The sequence below is a fragment of the Ochlerotatus camptorhynchus genome, unplaced genomic scaffold, assembly GCF_037179485.1.
Source record: "Ochlerotatus camptorhynchus isolate MF236.1 unplaced genomic scaffold, CSIRO-AGI_Acam_v1.1 ptg000328l, whole genome shotgun sequence".
NCBI classification, from domain to species: domain Eukaryota; kingdom Metazoa; phylum Arthropoda; class Insecta; order Diptera; family Culicidae; genus Ochlerotatus; species Ochlerotatus camptorhynchus.
In genome coordinates, this window is record NW_027040816.1 from 3298444 (window position 1) to 3321873 (window position 23430).

General features: G+C 41.7%; 1 protein-coding gene across 4 annotated transcripts in view; it reads right to left on the minus strand.

Moving 5' to 3' along the window:
- Window positions 1–23430, minus strand: part of shn (schnurri) — a 159315-nt gene that overhangs the window by 14945 nt on the left and 120940 nt on the right. For 3 of the 4 annotated variants that reach the window (XM_065230087.1, XM_065230088.1, XM_065230090.1), the window contains one exon: window positions 1001–2279. In XM_065230087.1, the coding sequence (XP_065086159.1) occupies window positions 1001–2279 (1279 nt within the window). Of the gene's footprint in view, window positions 1–1000; window positions 2280–13690; window positions 13710–23430 lie in introns of those variants that run through there. The other variant, XM_065230089.1, reaches the window with a different exon arrangement.

The window sequence follows — 23430 nt, forward strand, 5'->3', positions numbered from 1 at the left end:
CCTCCACCGGAAGATTCCTACAACTTCACCTGAAAGTAGCTTCCGGAAATCCCCAGAAGTGCTTCTGGAGTCTTCCTGAAGTTTCTTCGGACATCATATGGGAGCTTTGTCCAGACTTGCTCCGAAAGTTTCAACTGACTGATACCGGAAGATTTTTAAGATTCTTCCTGAACACTCCCTTCCGACTTCTTTCAGAAGTCCTGCGAATTGTTTGGAAACTTCCTCTGGAAGTTTCTCAAAACTTTCTCCGAAAGTTTCCTCAGATTTGCCCTTAAAGCTCTTTCAGACTTCCCCCAGAAATATCATCAAACTTTTCCTGGATTTTTATCTCCCGTTAGATACTGTCAGGATCCTCCGGAAGTTTCTTCCAACTGTCCCCTTGAAGTTTTTTCCAACTCATTTGTAAGTTCTTTTCAACCTCTCCAAAAAGTTTCCATCAGCTTCTACTGCAAATGTCTCATAATTTATTGATAGTTATATACCGGGTAAATTTTTCGGCTGTGGTTATATATATGAAGCATACCTTTTTTATCTGTTTCCCATGATATCACCCTTGCTTGAATAAAATTGAGAACCTTGAGTTTTAGCGAAATTAGCGGAAATTGTTTCCCAGCATGTCACTGGTATTTCAATAAAATAGGATTTCATTTTTATTTTTGAAAAAAAAAATCAAAATATTAGAGATTCCTTCAACCTCAATTGGACAGTTAACGTTTGCGTCTGTTCTAACACCAATTTGTTAACAAATCGAGCTGTGATTTGATGTGAGTTTTCGGTCAAATTCTTCACCCTCAACACTAAATTTTAATTAATAGTGACTATAGTGACTTCTTGTCGAAAAAAAAGTTACTTTTTGGCGACTGACTTGAAAATAGTGACCTAGCCACTAAAAAGATACCTGCTATCAGCCCTGAATCGAAGAATTATAATCGAACATCCCTAGTTCTCTAATCGATACAATAAACCTAAAAACCAAGTGACAATCAGTGGTGAAACTTACCGACAGTGTTTGTACAGGTTACTTTTGGTCTTAAATGCAATGCCGCAGGGATCGCACCGGAAGGGTCGCTCGTTCGTGTGCCGCCGGATGTGCTTCTGCAGGACCGACGGTTTGTTACAGTTCAGCTGACAGTACGGACACACATACCGCCCCGGAACGGTACTGCTGCTGCTTACCGATGCTGCTGCTGCACTACTATTACTACTACTACTGACCACAGTGGGAGTATGTGGCGAGTGAACACTAGTACTGTTGTTGTTATTGTTGTTGGAGCTAGGATCATACGGTGACGGGACGGTAAGGTCTGGCCCTTCAATAAAGTTCAAATGTCCCACGACGGTAACCTTGCCCCGGCTGAGATTCTCCAACTCGGCCTGAAGCGCCACCAGCGACTCTGGTGATAGATCGTCGTCACCGGTGGTTGTACATTGGTTGTTCTCGTTGAAATAGATACTATTACTGAAAGCACTGTTATTATTTACACTGGGATAGTATGGTTTCGAATCTTCACTCTCTTCTTTCCTCACAGGAATACGGTTGTTACTGATAATAAAACTACTACTGCCGCTAATGTGGTTAGCGCTATTCAAGGAAGCACCGTTACTGTGTTGTTGTTGTTGCTGCTGTTGTAGTTGTAGCCGTTCGCTACCACTCGAAAAGGTTAATTGGAGTCGACTGTCGTAGTTCTCCCCATCGATCACAGTCCGCGAGTGTTCTGGTCGAAAACGCACCGCACTCGATTCGTACGAGCTGACCAAATCACTTTCTTTCTTTTGATTGTTGTTGTTGTTGTTGTTATTGGCACATACTTGCTGTTGTTGAGCGGAAGGCTCAACGGAGTTCACCACCGCCGGAGTCGTTAGATTTGGCAAACACGCGGCGACGACAACGACGGCGCCTGTACCGCCAATTGCACTTGCCACTACCGTCTTGGCTTCTGACGTAACTGACTTTTTCGATTCACTGCCACTGTCGTCGTTGCTTAAGGTGGCACTGGCGATTCGCTTAAACTTCTTATGCAGGTACTTTAGATCGGAGGAATTCGTACTCGCGGCGGCGGCGGCGGCGGTGGACGAAGAGACACTGGATGTCGCGGTGGGTTGCTGTTGCTGCGACGCAGGTGGATGCCGATGTTGTTGTTGATGATGATGCTGATGGTGCTGGCTGCTATTTTCCGCCGTCGAATTTGTGCTGTTGGATTGACTCACTGACGTAGTTTTACTCTCGCTACAGCTGTTCGATTTTTCCATAGCGGGCGGAAGTCCTCCACCCGGATCATCTGCAAAACGGAAAAAAAAAGAGAATGACGGTCAAATAGTTGCTTTACGGTCGGAATTCAAGCTCTATGCACATAATGTAGTTTAGTACCAATTGGTCACCCCACAAGTTTGAAAGTAGCGCGCTGCTGCCGGTCAGAGAGATAGAAAGAGCAAGATCAAAAGTCGGATGGTGCGGCACCCGCCTACGGATTTTTTGCGCGCACGAGTGACGAACGACGAGATGCGATCCTCTCCTCTCGGCCGCGTGACGAAAACAAACATTCGTTCGAACCAGTTTTGCGCGCACACCGACCGACGACTATGGATGGGGTCTACCCCCGAGTATGTGCGGAGGAGGAAACCCGCAGAGTTGCGCTCTGTGAATATTTTGTGTCAATAGATGGATTCCTACCTACCAACAACTAATAGGTTAGCTACTAAGATGTGAGTGATACACATACGAACGAATGCGGAGGGAAAAATTCGACGATCGAGAAACCTGTGCTTTAGACGATCTTGGCTGTGTGATATACCGAGTGACAACCCACTGGATACAACGAAGTAGACATTGGAAATATTATGCGGAGACGGAGGTATTTTTCGTTTGATTTCTTCAACGGTGTCTTACATATGTAGAATGGGTAGACCTGTGCGCCGGCACCTAAGGGATCAACAGAAACATGCTGAGTTGCGTATGTTTTCGTTGGTAGCCATGAGTTTATTCACGGTTTTAAACGAAGAGCTGCATCCAAAACGCTTACAGCACGGCATTGCATTATCAAATGAGCGGAAGCTCAGAGCTCCGAGGGTTTTCTTCGAGAATAGATTTTTCTTTTGCTGTGTGGGTGGTTCTCTTACTTTTTTAATAACTACTTTATTTTTACAGGCTCAATCGAATAAACTTTACAGAGCCGAGTTACCATTTTTGTTATATGTCTTCTATTTAAAGTTAAAGGAACTGGACCGAATACTCGCGGTTGTCTCGAGGTTAGTGGAGATTTACAATATTTTGGATGGGAAAAGGGAGTAGGTCCTCTTACTTGATCAATAAAAAAAAATGAGTTAACAATTTGAAGAAATAAATGTTCAACATTTGACTTTATGCAACTTTGCTGAAGACATGAAAAATTCATCGTTTTTCTATTTAACTAACAACTATATTTGTAATTCTTTTAGGATCTGGCTTGTTGTTGAAAGCATAACAGTTTTAAAGGTTAATTTATGCTCCAAACGTCATTGGATGGATTAATGGCATTAACTTTTTTTCGAGAGATTACCAACTGCAGTATTAACTATTATCTCGGTTAAGTTCACCATGTAATACACAATACTGACATACGACTAGAGTTATGGTGCTCACTAGGTCACTGTAGCTTTTCAGCTCGTATTGCGAATACAAAATCGATAATATATAAATACCAAGGCTGGTAGTGGGTATGTAATATAATAGTAGTGACTTTAGTGACTAAAATAACGAAAACAGATACCAAATAGAGACTTCCCAAGTAACAATTTAACAGCCTTTTGGATTTCACTCTGATTTATTGTGGTTTTATAACGGCAATAAGCAATCTTTTTAGATTAAATCTAGACCAACAATTGAAATAGGCGGAACAACCAAACGTAAACAATGGCTTTAATCGCAAATTTCTCGAGAATCAAAACACATTCACGGAATCTAACACCACCATCTGATAGATCAAACTTCCTTTATCGAATTGTATTGACATTTAACAGTGCAAAAAATTCTAGATTAGAATTATCTAGTTCATTATAAAAGCAATTATGAAACCGTTCGGTTCCAAACGGGATCAAAAAGCATATATTTATGCGTTTTGGTGTCAATGAAGTGTCCCTGTTTACAAATAATACTAAAAAGATGGATCCGCCTAGAGACAGAGAAAAACATAATTGAGTGGGGTATTCAAACGTAGAGTCACAAGGAAATGCCAAAGGATAATCGAGTAATAATTCTAGCAATACTGTCGACGGAAGAGAAAAGGAATCCAATTCCAGAACTTTCTGGGAGGGCAGCTCCGACAAAATCGGTTAACAACAGCAGAGCAGCTGACTGAGAGGAGCGAAGTGAATGCGGTTACGAAGCACTGGAAGCCGTCAAATTAGACGCTCAACATTGATGGGAATACACAACATATTGTCAATGGCAGCCTTCTCCAGTAATAACGTTGCGATGATGATCCGAATAGCATCAGTGCCAAACTGCGACTGCGGAAAACTGCTGACAGGAAACTCATCCGGAAGAACTTTTCTTGAACGATTGAGCTTCCACCTGTTCCAAGTTACGTAGACTCACTTGCTGAGTAACTGCTTCCAATAGATGAATCGCCCTTATCAAGGATGTCACGCAACTTGTTGATCCAACGCTGGAGTAGAACATCGTTGCAATGATCACGCAACAAAACTATCAGAAAGATAAACAAATTTTGACGTTTAACTTTTTCCAGGCAACTTTGCCACCATTAATGCCGTCATAAAACTAAACGGAATAGGATCAAGCAAAATGGCTTCAGATAAAAACAATTAAGTCTGCAAATTATCTTCATAAATGCCGCATTAAACTTATGAGGATTTTTGACAGATTCATTTTTGAACAATGAATTTGCCAAGATCGGACGATATTTATGTATTCCTTCTTATCTTGATTGATGCTTTATTTTTAGTACGCTTAGCAAGCGTCAAAGGCAAATGGCACAAGTATTGGTGCTAAATGGCTTTTATTGTACTTTTAATAAGGATTTCAAATGGTTCTCAATGCATTCGTCATATAACCTTTTTGCAACAAGTCATTCTTGAAATGTTTCGATAATGCACTCTTTAGAACCTTCTTCAGGGTGGGCCAACTAGACAGATTCTAGTCTTAATGAGGTTTTGGTGGATGTAATAAAGGCAAAGCTATCTTGACCAGGGTTTTATGAATGTTGTTTTATAGAAGCCTTGTAGTACTTCATAAAACTTTAAATGTTACTTGGGTTAAAACATTAAAATAGTGGCATCTATTAATCGAAAAACATTGTTCCAATCGTTGACTTATTTTGAATTTTACAAACTCACAATCATAACCCATCATGAGCACTTTTCATGTTTCATTAAAAATAAAACAAATAATGGTTTAAGGATCCCATACATTTGACCTCGAAAAATTATTATTTGTTTAATTTTTAATAGGTAATCAAATAATAATTTTATTAATTCAATAAGCAACTCAACACACATTGAATGTTGAATAAGAGCTTATTCAGGCAAAAATAAGCTTTTTCAGCTAAAACAAATAGCTTATTCAGCTGTTGATCAACTCAAATTGTTTGTTGGGAAGTGCATTTCCATTGATAATATTGGGAATCTTTCCAAAGGATGTCTTGTCAAAGAAAATTTAATTAGTAGGATTGTTCCAACGAATTTTTGAAGAATACTTCAATGGAATTGCGAGGAATATCCCATAATTTCTCGGAACTCCATGAAAGTTTTTGCAATTTTCCTTAAGTTAATGGGGCTGTTTTGAAGTTCTCTGATCATCCTTGAAGTACTCGAGACTTCCCTGATTATTATGAAACTACCGGAAAATCTCTTATGTTCTTTAAAAGTCCCTGGATCTTCTTTACCGCTTTAATTTTTTTTAATGAATGAACGTAAGCATTAAAGTTCTCTGAAACCCCACAATTTTTATTTTTTTTAAGTTCTCGAAACTGCCGATTAAAAACACAGAACTTCCCTTAAAATGTTCTCACAATTTTCTAATGTTCATGTAACATTCCTTACGTTTCCAAAATTTTCATAGACCTCTCGGAACTTCACTGCAGTTTTCGGAAATTCCCTGAGTTTCTCGGATTTTATTTAACTCAATTCTCCTGGAACAAATGGAACTATCCTGAAAACCATTAAATTTTTTTGAAGTTCCATGGACTTGTGAAGTTTTCAAAATATTTAAGTTTCCTTAAGTTCATTTGAGCTCTCAGGGCTTTCCTGAGTTTTCCGGGTTCTCGAATTTGAACAGAAGATAATGAAACTGTCTTTAATTTATCGGAACCTATTCAAAGTCCAAACTATTCTGAAGTTTTTGAACTTCTGAAAAGTTCCTGAAGTTTTCCTAAAACTCTGGAAGCATTCCTGAAGTTCCGGGGAAGTTGAAAAAACTAACGAGAGAAGACGGAAGAACCTTTCGAGTGAAGCCAGAAGAAGCTTTCAAGGGAAGTCGAAATAGCTTTCCGGAAGGAATTGGAAAATAATTTACAGGGTAAGGTGGACGGAAATTCCTAGGGAAAGGTGGAATAAACTTCGAAGAGAAGATTAAAGAAATTTCAGGAAGTTTAAAAATTAACGTTTTAATGGACCTACAGGGTGCGTGACGAATTTTTGCAGTTAATGGCATATTTGAGAAAAAATACACCAGTTAGTTATTCTAGCAATGAATTTTGTGCGATTTATTTTCTTTCGCAACATATGGAAGTTGTAAGTAAATTTATTCAAAAAAATTGCCTTCCCTTTCGACGACTGCAGTTAGACGCTTCCTGAAACTGCAGTATGCACGTTTTAAAATGTTTCGATCCATAGATGTCATCACTGCCTTGATTTTAGCTTTTAGCGACTTAAGTGTGGTGTGAGGGGTTCTATTGGTATCCCGTTGGACGACGCCCTATACAAAATAATCCAACGGATTGATATCGGGACTGTTTGGGGGCCAAATTTCTTCCTCCCAAATTTACGAAATATTTTCCGTAAGCCATTTCTGTGCTTTATTAGCAGTATGAGCAGGTGCTCCGTCTTATCACTTTCCCAAGCCTTTTTTAATATTATACACTGTTCTCTCAGACACATTTACCGACCGAATTATTTCTTTCATGCATACTCCAGCGCGCAACAAAGCGACAACGGCTGACAGATTACTCTCTTGTTTCGACATATTTACGTTTACTCAACATTGTTTGTTTAAATCTTACACCTAATACCCCGTACAGACTATGGCTTATATCATGTAATATAGGCTGTCTTGCAATGAGCACTCATACATAGGATTTCCAGTGAAAACTAGATGTATGAGTGCTCATTGCAAGATAGCCTATATTACATGATATAAGCCATAGTCTGTACGGGGTATAACAGTATAAGCTATCCAGTGCTACCAAATATATCTAAATCATGATGCACAAGCATGAGAAATTACTATTTGAAATTTACTGCAAAAATTCGTCACGCACTCTGTATGTTTCCACTGAATAAAAGTATTTCCCGATTTCCAGAAATTACCTGGATGAGCCATCAGCTGTTTTTCGACTGCTTGGTAACCAAAAAATGTCGAGAAAATGGAAGCATTAGTCGAAAGAGTATCAAGAATTAGACATTTTTGAAGATGAAGTTTTTTTAAAGGGTGATACGGTCAAAATTTGGTCAATATCAACTTGACGTATTTCTTTCAATTTTGCATTTAAAAAACCTGAACACCCCTCATTTTGAAGGTGTGTGTGTGTAGAATGTTGCTCCTATTTTGATTTTGGAATTCACTCTTCAGTTGTCAAAATGCCGTCCAAGCAAGAAGAGCAGCGTATCAAAATTTTGCTCGCGCATCGCGAAAATCCGAGCTATTCGCACGCAAAGTTGGCAAAATCGCTAAAAGTTGCCAAATCAACCGTTACAAATGTAATTAAAGTGTTTGGGGAACGTTTGTCGACAGCCAGGAAGTCTGGATCGGGGGGAAATCGAAAACCGGAAGCCGCTGAGACGACAAAGAGAGTTGCCGGTAGTTTCAAGCGAAACCCTAACCTCTCTCTCCGAGATGCCGCAAATAAGCTGGGTGTATCGTCTACAACCGTGCATCGAGCCAAAAAACGAGCCGGACTATCGACTTACAAGAAGGTAGTGACTCCAAATCGCGATGATAAACAAAATACGACGGCCAAAGCGCGATCCCGGAGGCTGTACACGACGATGCTGACGAAGTTTGACTGCGTGGTAATGGACGACGAAACCTACGTCAAAGCCGACTACAAGCAGCTTCCGGGACAGGAGTTTTATACGGCAAAAGGAAGGGGAAAGGTAGCAGATGTTTTCAAGCACATGAAACTGTCAAAGTTCGCAAAGAAATATCTGGTTTGGCAAGCCATCTGTACCTGTGGCTTGAAAAGCAGCATTTTCATAGCTTCCGGGACTGTCAACCAAGAAATTTACGTGAAAGAGTGTTTGAATAAACGTCTGCTGCCTTTCCTGAAGAAACACGGTTGTTCCGTACTGTTTTGGCCGGATTTGGCATCTTGCCATTACGGTAAAAAGGCCATGGAGTGGTACGCCGCCAACAACGTGCAGGTGGTTCCCAAGGACAAGAACCCTCCCAACACGCCAGAGCTCCGCCCAATTGAGAAATACTGGGCTATTGTCAAGCGGAACCTAAAGAAGACCAAAAAAACTGCTAAGGGCGAGCAGCAGTTCAAGGCAAACTGGCTTTCTGCGGCGAAGAAGGTGGACAAGGTGGCTGTACAAAATCTGATGGCATGGGTCAAGCGTAAGGCCCGGCAATTCGGATTTGGAAAAGCGGAAGCCTAACTGAATATGTTTCCTGAATTTTATACTAATTGAACTTGAAAAAGAAATTTAATTTGATTTTTTAAATAAACGATTTCACCGATTTACACGCGTTTTCCCTTGACCAAATTTTGACCGTATCACCCTTTAGAGCAGGCTCAAAAATTTTAATTTTTAAAGAGATAAAAGTCTCTCACAATAGTTTCCTCTGACAATTTAGTGCGGGCAGACAATAATCCTTTTGGTTATTAATAAAAAAAAAACGACATAAATCGGTATTAAAACTTAAAATTCGGTATTATGAGAAACCTTATCTGTATATCGGTATCAAGCTTGAAAATCGGTATAAATACCGATAAATCGGTATATCTGGCAACGCTGCTAGCAGCAGCGAGACGGCTTTTCTTCGTTCTCTACCCGTGAATAGCGTCGCACGTAAAAGTTGCGTTGCAACTGTGGTGGTTCCTGGTATCTTGGCACGACCGTTATCCGTAGCGCCGGTGAAAAGAGAACGACAGAACCAGCTAGCGAGGTTCGGGGAAAACACTAGCGATTCCGAACGAGAGACCGATTTAGTGGATCAGAACGTGAGAAAGTGTCACGAACTACGACGCAATTTGCCTCATAAAACGCAGACGGAACTCGCTAGGAGCGGTTTTCGGGTGCTGCGTGGCAACGTATAGCCAGTGCAGAGATCAAGTCAGAAGACGTTGCACCTGATCCGCGCCGGAGGAATCAAATTCGATCGGCAATCATTAAAAACACCTCCGACTGCAAGTGCCAAGTCCCTGCCAAGTGCGTGCCTATTCGGAGACAGTGGACCCAAACGGTGCGTTAGGGTGTGCCACCATACCGGTGCGGCGTGGGCGCAGTAGGATCATCGACGAGAGCGTGGGTGCCAGCCACGCGGTAGCAGAGTGGTCTGGAAGATCGATGATTGGGACGTTGGAGGATGCTTGTGGCAGTAGATAACCGGGGCCCGTGACAAGAGTCAAAACAAGACTGTGAGTACTTAGACCGTAAGAATAACGTGATACAAACGAGAAACGAACAGTAGGGATGTCAGAGCTAGGAGCTGTGCGTATCAGATATGAATAATAAGTTAAAAATGACAATCTTGGTCTGAATATATGGTTTTGCTTCCTAAATATGCTTTGCGCCTTCTTTTATGGATTTGAGCCGAGAGTCCCATTACAGTTCTTTTGAAGTTTAAGATTCTAGTCTGATGCTCACAATACTTATCATCAAATCTTTAAAATTGTCTGAACTTCTGTAAAATTCGCTCGAACAATTCTCAAAACTTCTTTAAAATTTAAGCAATTTCTCTCATGTTAACGGAACTGTTCTTTCTTGAAGCTCTAGCAACTTCTCTAAAGTTAATAGAACAGTCCTACAAATGTAGGTGAAAGCGTCTAGGTCCCGATTCATCGTCGGGGGCAACCTGAACGCTTGCCATGAAGCTTGGCAGAACTACCAGCGGAACCGGAACGGTTGTCTATTGTTCGACCACGCACAACATGGACTCTACACGGTGCAGTTTCCGGACGAACCAACTTTCATCTCTCCGGTTGGAAATCCCTCCACCCTGGACTTTTTCCTGTCGAACATCGGACTATCCAAGTCGGAGGCGCACAACGATCTCAGCTCCGACCACCAACGGGTGATGACTGAAGTTGGTGCAACGTGGTTCCTGCTAGCAGCTGCCTGCGTAAAGACTACCACCATGTCAATTGGGTGCAGTACGGACGAATGGTGGACAGCAACATTGATGGAAATCCTCTGCTCAACACCGTAGATGACATCGACCGGGCGTTGGAAGGACTCCAGCAGGCCATATCCGTGGCTGACGAGGCATGTGTTCGACAACTTCCTGTGAGGGGTAAGTTTGTTGCTATTGATTCCCACACCCAATTACTGTTGAGATATGTTCGTGAACGCCTGGGAAAAAAAGTGAAATGGCCGATCTGAACAGGCAGAATGGACTCACTTCGAAATGAAAGATTCGGGTGTGTTGTCCAGAATCTGGACGACCACTCCAGACCATTCTGGAAGGTATCCAAGGTCCTAAAAACTCATCCCGAACCACCTCTCAGAGTCGAAAATGATGACGATCGGCTTTTAATCACCCCACAGGAGAAAGCAAATGCGATCGACGAGCATTTCGCTTCATCGCATTTGCTTGGCTCGACTATCAAAAGTTCGCTCGAAGGTCAGGTTGCGCAATGCGCTCAAAACCTAGATGCCTTCCCTTGTGCCGTGCCTTCGGCAGATTTGATTACAGTACAACAGATTTGCTCAGCGCTGAAATGCATCACGAACATGAAGGCTTCCGGGTTTGACGGTATATTCAACTTGATATTGAAGAGACTTCTGACCGCTATATTCAACAAATGTTTGCAACTGCACTACACTGCAAGCGTCTGGAAGGTAGCAAAAATCATACCAGTCCGCAAACCCGGTAAGGATCCAACATTGCCTTCAAGCTACAGACCGATCAGCCTCCTTTCAGCGCTGAGCAAATTGTTCGAGAAACTCATTTTCATTCGCTTGCTCAAGTTTGTCGAGGAAAGCAATATTCTCCTACCGGAACAGTTTGGTTTCAGAAAGGGGCATTCCACAACGCACCAGCTAGTACGGGTGATGAACAAAATCCGAAGTAACAAGGCTGTATCTAAGTCCACAGCCATGGCCTTGTTAGCACGACGGACTTATACTCAAGCTTTGCAACTTCAACTTTTCTTTACATCTGATAAAAATCACCCGTAACTACCTCCAGTAAAGGTCGTTTAAGGTATCGTTGAATGGTTGTCTTTCAGACACGTTTTCCATCCCAGCAGGAGTTCCGCCAAACAGTCTGCTGGGCCCCTTGTTTTACAGCATTTACACTTCCGACATTCTTTCTCTCGGAGCCGGTTGCGTGTTTTTCCTGTTCGCAGATGATACCGCAATAGCCGTCAAAGGAAGGATGCCTCGCGAAATAACGAACAAACCTAAACGATGCCTTAACGCCTTTGCTGATTATGCCACCACGTGGAAAATCAAAATCATTGCCTCCAAAACTCAAGCAATCGCCCAAGCCAAAACCGGCTCCTTCTTGTACTGTAATCATGGATGGCACAAGGGTTGAGTGGTCTGCCGAAGTAACCTATCTCGGGATGTTGTGTGACGAAAAGCTTCTATTCCAAGAAAACCGTAGTCAAGTGTTATGCCTTGGTTAGTTAGCAAGCAAATCATAGCTCCTGAGCGATCCTCGACACAGCTCCGGTGTGGGAATCATGCACACAGACAGGAACAAAGTACAGATAGGAACAAAGTACAGGTCGCTCAGAATAGAGTGCTAATGCTAAGGATGGTTCTTGATCGTCCGTTCGACACAAGAATTTCCGATCTTCACCTAGAGGCTAATGTTCCTAAATAAGATTTTAAAATTGATGACATTATGACTAAGTTTTTGCAAAAATGCAACACATCTAAACATGCAATTTGTGTATCAATAGTAGGTTAGGTGAATAGTAGTTGTAAATAGTAGTTATAAGTAGTCTCCTTTTTCCCAATTTAAAACAAACCAATCCCACCAAGGTGGTCATCCTCTAAAACAGGCCTGATAGGACTGGGAACTTCAAATAAAAATTAAAAATTTCAAATGATCTAAGTTGAAAAGACGCATCTGTGTCACTTAAAAATATACCACAGAAATTCAATAAATTAACATCATTTTAAGTAAAAAAAACCGCGACATCAATACGATATACAACATGACACTCGACGGTGCACAGGTCTAGCCGGAGCACTGAAGCGCACCCACCATCCATCAGTATTAGAGTACCGCTCGTAGTGCTACGACGGAAAATTATGAAATAATCACACTGAAGTAATAACTAGGTACATACAGTGGTGGCCATTAAAATTGGAAAATAGGCCGATTTTCATACAAACTAGCCAACGTTGGCATGTTGCAACTATGTTTTGTTATGATCAATCGAGTTGAAATTTTGAAAGCTATTTACGATATGGTCAAAAATTTCCGAAATAATCGACTTCGGAAATTTCGAATTATAAATATGCTATTGGCCATTTTCAAGCAGCCCGTCAATTTCCGGCAAGCGCTTCCAATAATTTGATATTACGTACACGCAAAATTCAGCATATTCGTAGTTCTGTGTCAAAATTTCAGCTCAATTGATCATAACAACACATAGCTGCAACATGCCAAAGTCGGCTAGTTTGTATGAAAATCGGTCTATTGTCCTATTTCAATGGCCACCACTGTACATTCGACAGCGAGCACCCGGGTGCCCGCGTCGCGCGACATATGAATAGACTATGACCTTGATTTTCAATTTCACAAAATTCGGAGCTGCCAAACCGAAGTTCAAGTATAGAGTGAATGCTCGTAGACTCGTAGTGTGAGATCGGGGAAACGCTAGCACTGCTATGAGATTAATCCGTCGATCTATTTATTTTCAAAAGTGATCATTATTCAATGAGCCCGAATCAAGTCACCAGCTGATATCATTCTTGCGCACACTTACGTAACTCACTGTCAACAACAACAACACAGCACGGCATGCTACTTGAGAGAGCACCACACCAGATCAAACTCATCGTCGTCGTCGTTGTCGCCGCGAGTGTACACAAGCAAGCGAGGAGGATTCAAAAGGAAAACAACTCCGACTGCCGCAATTCTTTTCGGTTCTTCCCTGTCTGTCTCGCTGCTCTCTTCTTACGTGTATATTTTTTGTTTTATTTAAATCTGGAATCCGAATCGCCTCCTGAGAACTACGTCAGCATGAGCAATCAGCTCAACGACCAACAGCAGCAGTACACATTCATTCAAGAGAGTGACCGACGGGGAGCGAGAAAAAAAAACAACAAACACCCGATGATAATTATTACATACACATACTGCGTGTTTACATGCTAATCGTCTGCGAAGCACTTCTCCCAACTAATCACAGAGCCTTGCAGCAGCAGGAGGAGCACTACATACTAATCACTTGCCCCGGGGCCAAAGGGCAGTTCAAATTCCACTTGGCTCATTTGCGCACATAGGTACCGATTTATTGTGTATTGAAATGTGACAGAAACACTTTATGCCAACCACACACAGTTGGTATAAGAAACTCGCCTATTTTTTTCCCTATAGCTTGAAGTAATGCCGAAAGCACAGCCAAGACCCACGAGGAGCGGAACGCTCTAAACCGGCAGACAGCAGGCACGAAACTAGAATGACGGCATCATGCCTACATTAGCGTTAGCGCGATCGCATGTCAGTTGTTGTTGTTGTTGTTGTCGCGGTATAAGCAGCAGCAGCAGCATTTGCACAAATAGAAGCTCTTCTACACACATGTGTGTTCGAGAGCGCAAAATTTATACAATTTCGTCTTCCTGCTGATTTCCACTGGTCGTCGTCGTCGTCACCGTCGTCACCCGCCTCTCGTTCGTTATGGGGAGTACCTCAAATACCGATGTGGGGTGTGCTCTCCTAGCTTTGGATCGAACGTTGTCGTAGTTAGGGGGATCGAGGTAGGCGTGGTAGCCATGATCAGAGGCAGTTGTATATTAGACAAAGGTTCATGTTTTTTTTCGGGTTTTGACCAGTCGAGCAAGATTCTTGTTAATTCTCATAGCAAAATTAAGCCTCCGCAAAGCTAAAGGTCCGTTTAGACTATCTGATTTCCTGGTCTGATTTCGATCCCCGCCATAATGAAAAATCTGCTCGATTTTACTTTCGACACACTTTGTCGAACCCCCCTGTTTGCTGGTGTTCACACTGCTTGCACATGTCGAAAGAATTGTCAATTTAGATTTCAAAACAAAATTGTATCCGGAATCAAAAGTAAATGCTTCCATAATGAATTACCGGAAAATTGCTCTAGCTTTGGCAGGCGTATTTGCTTTTATTATTTTAAATAAAATGATAGGAGAATGTGAATTTTGTGGAGTAGGAAATGGTTGCTCAGGAACACCGGCATCTGACTCATCTTGTCCTTCAAGAACTACAATATTAAGACGAAAAAGGATTTCAAAACTTCGCCAGGATGTCGATACCAACTTTCGACAAGCTAGTGGGAAAATTTCTCTATAGATCTACATGATTCCTTGAGTTTTGAAAATTTCTGTTAAGATCTCATTAGATCTACAAACTTGTCTTAAGAGGCAACTAACCATCACTCGATTTTCTTTTGCTTCTTCTTCTTGTAATCCTAAATCATCACTTTCTAAAAGTATTGGTAAAATTCGTTGGTAGCGTGCGTCGCCGTGCCAAAACAGTCAATGAATCGTATATATCAACTGGTATGGTGAGCAAAATCTGCCGTCTCTTTTATTCTTTTACTTATCAATACAACAGCAAATGTGACGTCACACATGCACGTGTATAAGAATGTCGTAGACAAAACATTCACACTGCCAGACTACGGTGTATGACATTTCATTTACACCCCTGAGCGGGAAAGCAAATAACATGCTACATGCAATGCTGCCATCTCCCCTGTTTGTGTTTAATTCAATCTTTGTTTACCTTTGTAATTGGAACGTTAAAGTTCTAAAAAAGGACCTTTTATTTTTATTCATTCAGTTTTTGATATTTATTCGCCATTAAAAACATCCACTCATCTAAGTTATTGGGTTAAACTTCGTTTGAACATGTTTAAAAAAAAATTATATTCAATGCTAGAGGTAATACATCTGGCAACGCTTGATTCAATGATTCTTCTACGTTCGCTAGCAAAGAAGTGGAAACGAAGTGATTTTCTTGGTGTTTTGTTTTGTTCACCAAGAGATTTGACTTCCAGTTTTAATAAATTTAGTGTATACGATTACGTGAAATTGTGGAATGCTATGAAGAACACAAGTAAGTAAATGCAGTGATAGTGTTTTACCCAGAAAATATACGATGTAAAATCATGAAATACTTGCTTTAAATTTTCGGATGGCTTGTGTGTGAATGTATGTGTTTATTAATGATGATGATTGAAGAAGATTTCAAAAACAAGAAGAATCCCAATTGATTGACTGTGTCTTGAACCTTAAGTTTTTTTTTAATTACTCTGTAGACTCTCGAGCTGCCCTGAACATCTGAAAATTTCCATGCAGATCTTCTAAAGGGTGATACGGTCAAAATTTGGTCAAGGGAAAACGCGTGTAAATCGGTGAAATCGTTTATTTAAAAAATTAAATTAAATTTCTTTTTTAAGTTCAATTAGTATAAAATTCAGGAAAAATATTCAGTTAGGCTTCCGCTTTTCCAAATCCGAATTGCCGGGCCCCTGCCATCAGATTTTGTACAGCCACCTTGTCCACCTTCTTCGCCGCAGAAAGCCAGTTTGCCTTGAACTGCTGCTCGCCCTTAGCAGTTTTTTTGGTCTTCTTTAGGTTCCGCTTGACAATAGCCCAGTATTTCTCAATTGGGCGGAGCTCTGGCGTGTTGGGAGGGTTCTTGTCCTTGGGAACCACCTGCACGTTGTTGGTGGCGTACCACTCCATGGCCTTTTTACCGTAATGGCAAGATGCCAAATCCGGCCAAAACAGTACGGAACAACCGTGTTTCTTCAGGAAAGGCAGCAGACGTTTATTCAAACACTCTTTCACGTAAATTTCTTGGTTGACAGTCCCGGAAACTATGAAAATGCTGCTTTTCAAGCCACAGGTACAGATGGCTTGCCAAACCTGATATTTCTTTGCGAACTTTGACAGTTTCATGTGCTTGAAAACATCTGCTACCTTTCCCCTTCCTTTTGCCGTATAAAACTCCTGTCCCGGAAGCTGCTTGTAGTCGGCTTTGACGTAGGTTTCGTCGTCCATTACCACGCAGTCAAACTTCGTCAGCATCGTCGTGTACAGCCTCCGGGATCGCGCTTTGGCCGTCGTATTTTGTTTATCATCGCGATTTGGAGTCACTACCTTCTTGTAAGTCGAAACTCCGGCTCGTTTTTTGGCTCGATGCACGGTTGTAGACGATACACCCAGCTTATTTGCGGCATCTCGGAGAGAGAGGTTAGGGTTTCGCTTGAAACTACCGGCAACTCTCTTTGTCGTCTCAGCGGCTTCCGGTTTTCGATTTCCCCCCGATCCAGACTTCCTGGCTGTCGACAAACGTTCCCCAAACACTTTAATTACATTTGTAACGGTTGATTTGGCAACTTTTAGCGATTTTGCCAACTTTGCGTGCGAGTAGCTCGGATTTTCGCGATGCGCGAGCAAAATTTTGATACGCTGCTCTTCTTGCTTGGACGGCATTTTGACAACTGAAGAGTGAATTCCAAAATCAAAATAGGAGCAACGTTCTACACACACACACCTTCAAAATGAGGGGTGTTCAGGTTTTTTAAATGCAAAATTGAAAGAAATACGTCAAGTTGATATTGACCAAATTTTGACCGTATCACCCTTTAGGTACTGCAATCCCGGACCGAAGAAATGACTGGTTTGACGGCGAATGCAAACTGTTAGTAGAGGAGAAGAATGCAGCACGGGCGAGAATGCTGCAACACCGCACGAGATTGAATGTGGAGCAATACAGACAAGCGCGGAACAGACAAAACCCGGTTTTCCGAAGGAAGAAGCGTCAGCAGGAAGACCGAGATCGCGAGGCGATGGAAAATCTGTACCACGTAAACGACACACGGAAGTTCTACGAGAAGCTAAATAGTTCGCGCAAAGGCTACGTTCCGCAAGCCGACATGTGCAAGGACTTGGACGGTAACCTTCTCACGAACGAGTGTGAGGTGATTGAGAGGTGGAAGCAGTACTATGACGAGCACCTCAACGGTGAAGCAGCAGAAAACGAAGGTGGCACGGCAACATACCTTGGAGCACGTGCAAAAGACGACAGGCTACCGGCCCCTGATCTTCAAAAAGTTGAGGAGGAGACCGGTCGGCTGAAGAACAACAAAGCTACTGCACAGTTCAAAAAAGTAGTGTAAATTTCTGTTCAGTATGATGAACATAAATGGAGCGTCACATATCATATAAGTTTACATTATATTTCATGTAAAGTTCTGAGACATTTCATGGAATGTAGCAAATGTTGTATACAAAATCCCATTGTTGTAAACAACATTGTTTACAAGTTGCTCGATTGCGTGAAATGAAATACAAGTTTACGTTAATAAATGTTTACATCACTATTAAAATTCAGAATTTTTATCTGTGTGGTGTAGATCAACTACCAAGTGAGCTATTAAAATACGGTGGTGAAGCACTGGCTAGAGCGCTGCTCTGGGTAATTGCCAAGATTTGGGAGGAGGAGATAATACCGAAGGAGTGGATGGAAGGTGTCGTATGCCCAATCTACAAAAAGGGCGAAAGTGACTTCTGATTAACCAATAAAGAATCAACATTCAAAAATGAATTACGAATGATGGAAATCACTCTTCTGTTTAGGGACTGTTCATAAGCTACGTAGAACCTTAAAGTGGTTGGCGAGTGTCTACGGTTTATGGAAATTTGAATGGACGATCGTATACGCGGGGGAGGGGTCTAAAACCTCTCAAAACCTGTCTACGAATATTAGGACCAGCCCCTTAGAAGCCATCTTCAATCGGATGAACTGTTTCTAGTGCCATTTAGTTTGAATTGAATAAGTAACAATTTTCCCAAATTATTATCCGAACGATAATTAGCGTGCCTTCCAATTATGGGCTTATTGTTTGTACAATCAGTGATATCGTCATACGAACGATAAGAACGATGATAAACATTCCCGAAAGCTGTCCAAATATCGCATTTAAGTAGAAATCGATGAACGATGATTATTTATTCGTCGTAAGTTAGTGTAGACCGTTTTACAATAGTTGCCAAGTGGTATTTTACAATTTTACTGAATTTAAAAATTCATATAGGGGAAATGGATGTAATGTCGGCCTAAATGCTCGTAATTTGGGCCCATAGAGCAATTTATCATATTTTCGAGCAGTTTTGGGACGAACTTCTACCAGCGATTAGCAGAACATGAAGCAATCAATTCGAGATTTTTCAAGCTTAGCATAAATCAGACCCTATTATCTCGAGGTTCTAGAAGAAAAACGTAGGGGAAATGATGGCTTCGGCAATACCTTAACCTATTATCGTCAGGGGGGTAAACAAAGTCCTAGAGCACTCAAATTTGGCCAATAGATGCTCTCAAACACAATGTATCCACATCAGAGCTTTAAATTATTGACTGCCTAGGCTGAGTGTGAAAGCCAGTGCTGATAAAAATCCTTTCTTCTACACTCAATTTAGCTGAAAATAAAGAAAACCTTAACAGATAGACCAACTACCTGCATGAATTTGAATTTTGATATAAACAAATTCCCTTGATCTAGGCAACATCTGAGTATCAAAAATAACATTTGTTTTTCTTCATTCGTGGCTGGATTCTCATTATCGCCTCTGTTGTTGTAAATATTGATGTTCGTCTTCATCTTGGTCGGGATGATATTGAGGATCAAATGCAAAATGATTATTCTCATTTTAAACAATTATAGCGCTGAAGAACGTGGTTTTTAGACATAAGTCGACGGCAAATTATTGCCTCAAGCTGAACTGATGATAATATCGAAGATTTAGGCAGTGTGATCGACAATATTCAAAATAATAATTTTGCCCAAAATGTCGTTGATTATTTTGCTTTTGAGGATCACTTCTGATTTTAACAATTTTGGGTTTGATAATCGAGCACTGGTGAATATCAACAAACGCGTATTCGTTGATGTATAATAAACTCATTTGTTCATTTCGCTCGTTTCGTAACTACGAAGATGTTCAAAACAAACGCAATTCATCGACACTGGGTTGATGCGATACTCCTTGCATGTGATGGTAAATGATAAAAACAGACACTGGTGAAAGCACTGCACTATTCAATCCATTGCTCTGTGCAGACCGTTTGTACCGAACGGTAAAGGACGAGGCAATGAAAGAGCCAACAAAAACATTCAGTCACTCACGAGCAGGCGACGCACACCGCTCGCCTTCGCTCACACAGCATGCAATTGAGTCATTTTTCCATAGAAAATGCACGCTCAGTCATTCAAAACAAATATTGGGTACCAGCACGGCAGAATAAACGTGTTGACTGAGCTACTGACTGAGTGCTCGGCTGTCAGTGACTCGTTTACCTCTGAATCATTCAGACTCTCACGAGGCAGTGAATGATGAGGCAGATGGCAGTTCATATTCATATCAAAATTACTCAATGAACCTGACTATTTTGCGCACTGATCCACATACGAAAATAGAGCTCTCAAGGACGTTGGGGGGGGGGGGGATGAAGTAGTTCGCCTCCTCGTGGTGTGCCCTGGAAACGTTAATTATCGAACCCAAGGGAGAGATGTTGCGGCTAAACGAACTACCGCAGAGTAAGGACGCTGGAACCCCATCGTCCCAGGAGGTTGAGAAGCCCTGCACAAACCCTCGTTGTGCAAAGGCAGGAGTGACACCGGGTTCTTAGAGTGCTTAGCACATGCAGCTGGTAAGCGGTCACATCTATCCTGTATGGGTCCTGGACAGTTGGCTGGCTATCACGTCTGCTCTAGAACTCAGGCGAACAACTAACAGCGAACAACAAGAGGAAGGCCCTGCACCGAGACGGTTTTATGACAGGTGGGCAGGAACTCACGGTCTCCCAGTGTTGGTGAGTTCTTTGCCGTTAATGTTCACGAAAAGTTCACTATTGTGCTATACAGAAATTCAAAACAAAATTTTATCTGCGGATTTGGACTGTTTTGGACCTGTTTCATACCACCGGAAGGTGTATGCTGATCACAAATGCAGTGCCAAACTGATTTCCTACGCAATTAATCTAGCTTTGATGTGAATTTCGCTAATAAACACGAGGAGCATTTCTTATAGCAAAACTTGCCATAACAAAATGGGCGATTCATTTTAGTAAACAAACTAACACTTCTTCCGACTGTGGCACCTATGTATTAGGCGCCTAGGCCCTGCACAGCTGCTCACTGTGCAGTAGCGAGTGTCACGTCTGACACAACACCTAGTGATGCGCCATAGCGCAACCGGCCCCCTCCCATGACGTAATGCTTTCGGGCGGTTCCGGGGAGGGCAAGGGCCTAGAGCACAGGGTAAGGTTTAGTGGGTCGAGAGTGCTACTTCTCCCATCCCCACACCCTGAGTTATCTTCTCAGGTGTTTGGGAGCAGATTCCCCCATGTATAAAAAAAGGACGATGTTTACCCCCCTGTCGATAATAGGTTAAGGTATTGCCGAGGCCAACATTTCCCCTATCAAAATATGGTTCCACGCTAAAGTTCGAGTGGTAGGAAACGTCATTTTCAACTGCTCGATTTAAAAAATATCTATTTCAAACCGCTACATCTCGAAAACGGTGCGACTTAGTAAAAATTTACTTGAGTGCTTTTTATTGTAAATTTGGTATACTTTCATTAAATAAAGTCAAAACAGTAATTGGACCAAGTTTTGGATATGTTTCCAAAAACTTGAGCTTTTTTTAATAATCATTACTTTTTTGTCCATCATTTCTTTATCTTGACCTATAGTGCAATAGATGGCATTTTTTGTCCCCTAAAACATATCAACAAATAAAAAAATACGCAAAATCCTTTTTTAAGAAAAAAATGTTTTTAAGATTTTAATTGAAACTAAACAAAAGTTGTGAATTTATTTTAGTGTGCATATTTTCTTATCCATTATCTGCAATATTGCCGAAGACACCAAACCGATCCGGCAAACAGTTTTCGAGTATAAATTTTCTGAAGATTAGCCTGATATTTTTCTATATGCCTTTTTCAAAAATAAGACTGAATTCAAAATGGCGATATGAAGATGCAATGATGGCATTGTTGGTCATAAGGAACGTTTCTGCAACTGTTTCAACCAAATAAAAATATACAAAAATAAACCGATTTGCGAATTCGTAGGGAATAGCTCCATACATAAATTTAGCAATTGACAAAATTTTCAATAGCGACCAAACACATCCATTAGTACCGTCCCAATGACGCGTTCATCTAGATAAAGTTGATAAATAGCAGATTTTTAGCGATGGGCCAAATCTTAGATCCATAGGCCAACATTAGAGCCATTTCCCCTACATACAGCCATTCCATAGCAAAACGATTTAGTGGTTCTCAGAATTTCGTAAAAAACTGGTAGTTTTGTTCCTTATCACAAAATATTGGACCCGTTCATTTGCCATTTCCATGTTAGGGTAATCCAAAAATGTTTTTTTTTTTTTTTTCAAAAATGACTTTCAAAAATTCATAATTTGTGAACCACTGGATTTTAAAGGATGTTTAAAAATGAAATGATAGGTGATTAAAAATACTGTTAAGTATTATTATGATACTGAAAATTTTGGATTTTGTATTGCATGCAAGGTGGATCGACCAAGTAGAAGGCGACCTGCGGACCCTCCGCAGACTACGAGGCTGGCGACGTGTGGCCATGGATCGAGTAGAGTGGAGACAACTTCTTCGGACAGCAGAGGACAGCAAGGCCTGATTGGTAAGGCAAGTAACCCAGGCCACGGCTGAAAATTTCGATAGTAAAGAAAACTAAACTAAACGAATGATTCAACTATACATAAACAACTGAAATTTTCCCGAAATACGCTCACATCCAGTCCTCACTACACCTCTGCTAGCAAAACAAAATCGAAAAAATAAAAACATCTCGCTATACGAAAAAAGCAACTGACCGATCACGTTACATTTTGAGCGCACAACAACGTCGTCGACGACGACAACGGCAAACCCAGAGCCGCCACAGTCAAGTCTTCGTTCTTCTTGGTATCGTGCCGAGCATTCGTAGGAAATGACACTCTTAGTGGGCGAAATATTTTTCACCCGCACGTAATCCCCCTTCCGCCTCCCGCGGTCGACCCGTTCTCTGCTCCTACCAAGAAACACAGAACGGTGGAGACGGGAAGAGGGGGGGGGGGAGGTAGTGGAGGAGCACACCGCAATGTCGCCAGCTGCTTGGCAGTCAGCAGAGAATGTGCGCTTGGATGGTGTAGGCGAACAGTGGAAACGCCAGTATGTCTCACTCTTACTCGCGCCCCCTTCTCAAGCAGCAGCAGTGGGCCAGTGCGGCCACCACCCCCGCACGCTCAATCCGGATCGGTGCGGTGGAGAAGGTTGTTCTTGCAGCGTATTGCCTGCACCACTACACAGAGAAGGGACAGCACACCAGTTGAGTGTCTTTCTATGAGGGAAAACTGAGCGATGTAAATGTTTCGAATCTAATTCCTAAACAACATGCCGCAGCTCCATCACAGCCGGGAGGTAGGTAAATGTGCCTGCCGAGGGGCGGCGAGCAAGGAGTGTGCAGACTCATGATGAATAGGATTTTTGCACATTGGTTGGTGGTGTCGAGAAGGAATGGATGGGAGGTTGGTGCTAGGAGTGGAACAGGATCTACAACTTGCTGGAAGTGGAAGCAGATATGGTGCTGTACTATCTACTTTTTTGCGCCTGTACTCAGGAATTAGAGCTTACGTTCCCACCTAAATAAAGCCATTTATTTACGTCAACTGCGAACTGCGTCATGGTTGAACTTTTTTTTTATTTTCGACTGTGGTTCTTTGAAATGTGCAAGTTCAAAGAACATTTATAAGATTTTTTTGATAGGTACTAAATTTCAAGATGAACAATGCATTAGGTCGTAAGTAACATTG